Source organism: Staurois parvus, unplaced genomic scaffold, assembly GCF_062004578.1.
Source record: "Staurois parvus isolate SC_StPar_1 unplaced genomic scaffold, SC_StPar_1.0 ptg000423l, whole genome shotgun sequence".
In the NCBI taxonomy this organism is placed as follows: domain Eukaryota; kingdom Metazoa; phylum Chordata; class Amphibia; order Anura; family Ranidae; genus Staurois; species Staurois parvus.
In genome coordinates, this window is record NW_028318219.1 from 2655728 (window position 1) to 2663168 (window position 7441).

The 7441-nt window shown below is 44.0% G+C and overlaps 1 protein-coding gene across 1 annotated transcript in view; it reads right to left on the reverse strand.

The window, feature by feature from the left end:
• The window catches only part of ATP1A3 (ATPase Na+/K+ transporting subunit alpha 3), a 132154-nt gene extending 125488 nt beyond the window's left edge, over positions 1 to 6666 (reverse strand). Inside the window, exon 1 of the mRNA XM_089687351.1 lies at positions 6437 to 6666. Within this exon, the coding sequence (XP_089543477.1) occupies positions 6437 to 6442 (6 nt within the window). The 5' untranslated portion in view covers positions 6443 to 6666. The remainder of the gene's footprint in view (positions 1 to 6436) is intronic.
• Between the last annotated feature and the right edge of the window lie 775 nt (positions 6667 to 7441).

The window sequence follows — 7441 nt, forward strand, 5'->3', positions numbered from 1 at the left end:
AATAAGCCTATGAAAAAGGTACCAGGGGCATCTCATGGGACCCCCTACTGACCCCGGGCCCTCGGGCAGTGCCCTAGTTTCCAAATGGTCAGTCCGCCCCTGCATATAGAATATTTTAGAGATTTTAGTCATTCGGTTTACATACTCTCAAGTTTTGCACTGACTGACCCTCAATATAATGATCATGCATATTGTCAATACAAAATACATGACCAAGCCTACTGCTATGATATTTCAATGTTACTTGAAAGTGTGTGCAAAACTCAGACATGAAATATGAACAAATCATATCCCTCTATAGTGTGTACTTTTCTCAATCCAGAGCACTAAGTGTCATTTCTATCTGCTGCCTCCTTCCCCTATCTGTACGAGTCACGTCTGACAAGTTTTCCTGGCACCAAGAGAAAAATGGTGACCGGGGGGGATCTCCAGTGGATTGACAGCCTCAGCTCTGTTCCTGTGTGCTGTGTTAAGGGGGGTGTCTCTTCCCTCCAATCAGATGTCAGAACTCTCCTCATTGAGCTCTGCAGTGTGTAACATCAGCTCTCCACCCCACTTTTTCTGAACTCTCAGATAGCCTTATACAATCAGCCCTTTGAATCGATGTAGAGGGGAGAAAACTGCAGATAAACAGGTACAACCTATGTAGTAGGAATTGTTTAATCCCTGTGGGTATAGGATTATAACTTTTTTTTTCTATGGTTGAACTGGATGGACTTTTGTCTTTTTTCAGTCAGACTAACTATATGTATCACTTCACTGTGTATATGAAAGGGTTTACAACCACTTTCAGCTTAAAAAAAACAATTAAAAATGAAGTTGCTTATTTAATAAATCAAAGGTCATAAATGAGTAAACTATCTAAATTTCAATGATTTGTATTGCTGGCATCTCTTCAGGTTTAAACATTCAAACTGCCTTCTATTTCAGGTCTGACGGGTACTATTAAGTAACACAGACAGTTTCCATTGCAGACCCTGTGATAAGTGTCATGCTGTACCCCACAGTAATAATCTTGTCCCATCTGCTCCACACCGCCAGATGAAAATGGACTGGCTGCTGTGGCTTACAGCACTTTCCATGCCATCTTGGCTATCTGTGCTGCTTTACATATCAGCTGGCTCACCTCTTTAAAGGCAGTCGGTCATAAAGCAAAGCTATTTAAAGACTCTGAAGCAGCCAAACTCTGCATTCTAGTTCCTGGTGCAGAGAAGGTTAATCCACTCACCCAAGTGACTTCCCTGGAATTACAACGTGGTCCATGGATGCCTGCTTCAATCAGAGCTTTCTCACACAGGTGTTCTGACTTGTGACAGAAGCCTTTGAACACCAAGGAGCCAGGATGTACAAACTGACTCATAAATAAATTATGAAGAAGCAGATGCACACACTGTTTTGGCATGACACAAGTGACCTGCTGAGCTGGCAATCTGTATGATACAGTGTTTTCCGATATGCACACGTCATAGCACAACATTTGCAGTAAGGGGGACCTCTAGTGTATGTCTCCGCACAGTGCTAATGACACACGCAGCCACAGAGCGGTTAAGCCTAAATCCCAGTTAATGTGAACACGAGAGAGCCTAGTTCGGGTGACACCAGCCATTTTGGAATTCTGTCACTACAATTATTATTTAAAATCCATTTAACCATTTAATAACCACATGCTTATAAATTTCAAGCTGTTCCCAGTCCTAGTCCTTGATCCTATTCCATGTTTTCAGCTCGTTACTCCAATTTTTTTTATCTTTTAGGCTTATAACCAATCATACCTGATTCTCTCTTTGTACCTATGGACTGTGCTTTGTATATATACACACACACACACACATGCCCGCACACACATACATACATACATACATACATACATGCATTCTGTGTGCTACTGTGCAACAATGGGACAACGCAACTGGAGAACAACCCATAATGTACAGAAGTCCAGACAAGCTTGAAAAAGGGCATGGAAGGATTGGGCCATGGAAAGTGGTTCTAAAGGCTGAAGGTTTTTTTTTTTTACCTTCATGCAGTTTATACATGAAGGTAAAAAAAAACCTTCAGTGCGCACCTTTCCCCTCCAATACCAAGCCCAATTGCAATCCAGCGATGTGCAAAAGAGTGGTTGCTTTCCCAGGTCTCTGCTGTCATTGGCTCCCTCTGCTGTCAATCATAGCCAGTGAGGAGGGGGCACGGGTGGGGCCAAGCCCCGTTCTGTGTGTCCCAGAACAAGTGGCTTGCCATATGGACATTTAGAGAAGAGGTGGAGCCAGAAGCACTGGTGGGGGACCTGAAAAGAGGAGGATCAGGGCTGCTGTGTGCAAAACTATTGCACAGAGCAGGTAAGTAGGACATTGATGATTTTTTTTTCAATATTTAACCTTTAATATAACTTTAAAACTTTAAAACTTAATATAACTTTAAAACTGATGCTGTTTTTTCTATTCAATGTGGACTGAATAAAGAATAGAGCTGTCCCATTAAACTAGCGTGAGAACCATGAGCTAGAAAAAGCCCTGGACCCATTCTAAAGTTAACTAACTACTGAAATTTAAAAAAATAATATATATATATATATATATATATATATATATATGAATATATACACACATACACACACACTTACACATGCCACCAAGCCATTATGACCACTGACAGGTAAAGTGAGCAGAATTGATTATCTTGTTATGGTGGCATCTGAAAGTTGGTGGGAATAGATTAGGTGGCAAGTGACCATGTTGTCCCTGAAGTTGAAGTTGAAAGAAGGAAACATGGGCAAGCGTAAGCATTTGAGTTACTTTGAAAAGAACAAATTGTAATGGTTAGACAATCGGGTCACAGTAACTCCAAAACTGCAGCTCTTCTGGGATGTTCCTGGTCTACAGTGCTCCGTACCTACCAAAAGTGGTTTAAGAAAGGAAAACCAGTCAAGGTTCACTGATGCACAATGGGAGTGAAGGTTGTCCTGTGCAGTCTGAGCCAATAGTATATCTAGCTCAAATTACAGAAGATATTAATGCTGATTCTGATAGAAATATGCCTGAACACACAGTGCTTCGCAGTAGGTTGTGTATGGAGCTGCGTAGCCACAGGGTGCCTGTGCTGACCCATGTCCACAGCCAAAAGTGCCTAAAATGGTCATGTGAGCATCAGAAATGGACCATCAAGCAATGGTCTGATGAATCACATTTTGTGTTTTGCATCAAGTGGATGGCTGGATGTATGCGCATCACTTGCCTGGAGAGGTGGCACCAGGATGCATTATGGGAAGAAGGCACGCTGGTGGAGGTAGTGTGAGGTTTTGTTTAGTGCATTAGTACTATTCCTTGTCTTTTAGCATTTTATACTACATCCACAGTGTACATGTATGATATGCCACCCTATATCCTAATTATTCTCCTGCCTCAATCACTGCATTTTGCAATCAACTGCTTCAATACTGTCTCCTGATGCTTATCTGTGTGTGCAAGCTATAAAACATTAATGGCATGCTTCATTATGGCTAATCATTCCATATATATATAAATATATATATATACATATTAATGTTGCAGTCTAGTTTATAAATTCTTTACACCTTCCTCTTCTCTATTTTATCTTTGTCAGATACCCAGTCTGTATCTGACATCTCTCTTTGATCTTTTGTCATATTGGAAACAGAGAATTGTATCCACCCCCCTCTTCCATTCTAGTGGGGGGGATTATCCTCACTCGTTTCCATGCCATATGTCACTCCCCCAGCCCCCATACTCTGTCTCCTGGGAGGGGAGAGTACGAGGGGTAGAGCATGCGCAATGCAACAGCAAAGCCTTACATAAAGCATCCATGTACTGTACTGCTTCCATAGATGGGTCACCTTTCCTCTGCTCAAAGAATCAACTTCCATTTGTCCTTTAGATTAGGCTTTTAGGCACAAGAAGCATCTGTGGCTTTTAAAAGGCAATTATCTTCCTGCCAGTGCCGGTGTGCAAAAAGCAGGCATGTTTTACTCTATGTGCAGATTTTATGCATTTGTCCCCTGGCATCTTGCTGAGTACCCAGGTTTAGATGGCAGGATGTCCATATATGCTTGCTGACTGAGGGAGGGCAGCCTTTGGAGGAATATAAGCAAGCTGGCTACATGACCTTGATCAATGACATACAACACCCTTGGGCCTTATGCAGTCAATTTTAAAAATATTTATACAATATATTAGGCAATACAATACAATACATCTCAATGTAAGGACACTATCAATTAACCAGAAATCTACTAAAAAGTATGCATTTCCTGTTTTTGTAACATAATTTGCAGCATAGAAAATTTTTTCTCAAAACATGCTCATGCAACATGGCCGAATGCTGTCCTCTAGATTCCATGCTTTTACCATCTGGTAGCTAAATGGTTAAAAGCATGAAACTATGTCAAGCTTACTCCAAATCCCTATCCAGCCGCCTGTATCCTCTATGTTCCATCACCAGCTTTCAATTTTTCTATACACCCCTCCTAATTCAGTGGCCTGCAGGTGCTTTGCTATGCATCATACAAAAGGCCTGGCTCTGCTATCTCAAAGGTCATAATCTATATTATCAACTTGTATCCAAGCCCCATCCTTCACTTGACTGACAACATGTCAAAATTGATAGCTCTACAGAATTACTGATCAGATAAGGCACAAAACAATACTCCTTTGAGCAACAGTCATCAATGAAGTATAGAAAATAATGCATTGCTGTATACAGAAAATACAATAATAATAAGCACAAAAAGGCAGATGGAGTTTTAGGAGGAATTGGACATCCCCATTGCACCAAACTAACCCTCTGACCTTCAAGTGCCCTTCTTCCATTTGGACTGGGTACCACCCCAGGGGCTTGCCAGTGTTTTTCCACACAGGCTTTCCTCATTCTAAGCCTTTAATTGCCAGTCTGTTGTGTAGATGAGTCAGGGGATATGATTTTACGATTCCTCATTCATCAGCCACTCCTTTGCTAAGTATCATCACCACCACCGACCCCCACCATCTTCCTTCTCTCACCTGCCCGGTCTCCATCTCTCGCCTCTCACTGTCCCTCTCTGCTCCACTCCCCTCCACCATCTTCTTCCCTTCTCCTCCATCTTTTTTCCTCTCTCTCTGTAGCAAATGACCTCATCCTTTTTTTTCCCAAGGCTTCTCCATCTCTGCTTCTACTGTGTGCTGACAGACTGACAGACACCGCAATGCGCTGTGCACACAATTATCCACAAGCCGGTACATGGTATGTCAGCCATTAACCCTGCACCTGCTAATCCCACAAACATGACATCACTGGTTAACCAGTGGAGAGCTTCAGGGTTATTCTACATAGGAGAATCCATTCAGGATCATAGACAGCTCTAAGGTGGAAGGAGATACCTTCAACCAAACACTTCAGGTCAATTCTACATGGGAGGAGCTGTTCAGGACCATGTACAGCTCTAGGGTGGAAGGGGATGCCTTGAAATCAACAATTGAGGTCTTTCCTAATTGCAGGATCCCTTCAGGGCCACGGCCAGCTCTAAGATGGAAGGGAATACCTTTTACCCAACAATTCAGATCTATTCTACTTTGAAGGTTCCATTTAGGACTGTGGACAGCTCTAAGGTGGATGGATGTACCTTCAACCCAGTTCAGGTATATTCTACAGTGGAGGACCCTTCAAGACCACAGACAGCTCCAAGAGAAGGAGATATGTTCAACCAAGCAAGTGAGGTCCATTTCTAAATTTGAGGATCCTTTCCATGGACAGCTCTAGGGTGGAAGGAAATACCATCAAACCATCAAATGAACAAAAGAAAAACGAGGTAGTAAGGACCAATTCAGCATTTGATGAGGCTCCTACAGCACAATTCTAATGAGAGCTATGAAAAATGACATTTTAGGGGAACACAGGTCTAGTGTTAGGTCAAAGATTGACTGAATGAGCAGATCTGATCAATAGAGGAAAAAGACAGCGGCTATACAGAACTTCAGCATAATGGATAGAGGCTCCCAACCCTTGCTAGACTTCAGCACCATAGACAGAGGCGTCCAGCCATTGCTAGACTTCAGCACCATGGACAGAGGCGTCCATCCATTGCTGGACTTCAGCACCATGGACAGAGGCGTCCATCCATTGCTGGACTTCAGCACCACGGACAGAGGCGTCCAGCCATTGCTACTCTTCAGCACCACGGACAGCTACATCCATCCATTGCTACTCTTCAGCACCACGGACAGCTACATCCATCCATTGCTACTCTTCAGCACCACGGACAGCTACATCCATCCATTGCTACTCTTCAGCACCACGGACAGCTACATCCATCCATTGCTACTCTTCAGCACCACGGACAGCTACATCCAGCCTTCGCTAGATTTCAGCACCGTGGGCAGCTATGTCCAGCCATTGCTACATTACAAGGATGGGGAAATCTAGAGCAATGTATGCACACTATACTCACCCCCATGGCTTTATCTCAGGCAGGGAATAGATGTGGCCGGAATCCTCTGCAGGGGGAAGGGAGGGAACAGAGACTTGAGCCCCAGAGAGAAAGGGAAGGAGACAGAGAGAAAAGAAAAGAGGGGAAGAAAGAGAGAGAGAGAGAGAGGAGGAGAGGTAGAGGCAGCTGAGGATGAAGCCGACTCAGCTCTGTGTTAAAGGGAGGCTTCTGCTCTCACATCCCTCTCTCTCCCCCCTCTAACACAGTTGGTCCCTCATATGCTGCAGTCATATAGGCCACTCCCCCAGGAGGCTGTCAGCCAATGGAAGGCTGGCATCCATCCTCCCCACTTCTCACCCTGATGCTCCCTCCCCTTTTATTGCAGCTGTTACCTTCTTGAAGGTGAGTGCAAGTGTGGAAGTGAGTGCTGGGAGCAAGTGGGAGGCAGAGGGGACCAAGTGAGTGTGTGCCCATGTGTGCTACGGGAGATGGGGGGGGGAGTGCAGCCTGGAGGAGGGGTGTGTGTGTTTCTCTGTGTGTGTTTCTGTGTGTGTGCAAGCAGCAGGATGCGTGGGCAAGTGGAAGGGTGTGGAAGGTGGAATGTGCAACTCTGTGCATACAGGTGTGACAGTGTCTAGTCTGAATGGAAGAGAGGGACAAAACAAGAGAGAGAGAGAAACATGAGTTGAAAGAGACAGAGAGAGCAACAAGCACAAAGACAGGCAGAGAGGCACATACGAATAGAGAGAGAGAAGGATAAATAGATAGGAGAGAGAGAGAGAGAGAGAGAGAGAGAGATTGTGAAAGAGACAGAGAGAGAGAAGGATAAAGAGACAGGAGAGAGAGAAACAAGGATAAAGAGACAGGAGAAGTGGAGAGAGAATAAAAGAGGGAAAGACAAGGATAAAGAGACAGGAGAAAGAGAGAGGATGCACGAGAGAGAGAGAGAGAGAGAGAGAGAGAGAGAGAGAGAGGGAGAGAGGGGTTGTGAAAGAGACAGAGTGACAAGCATAAAGAGACGAGAGA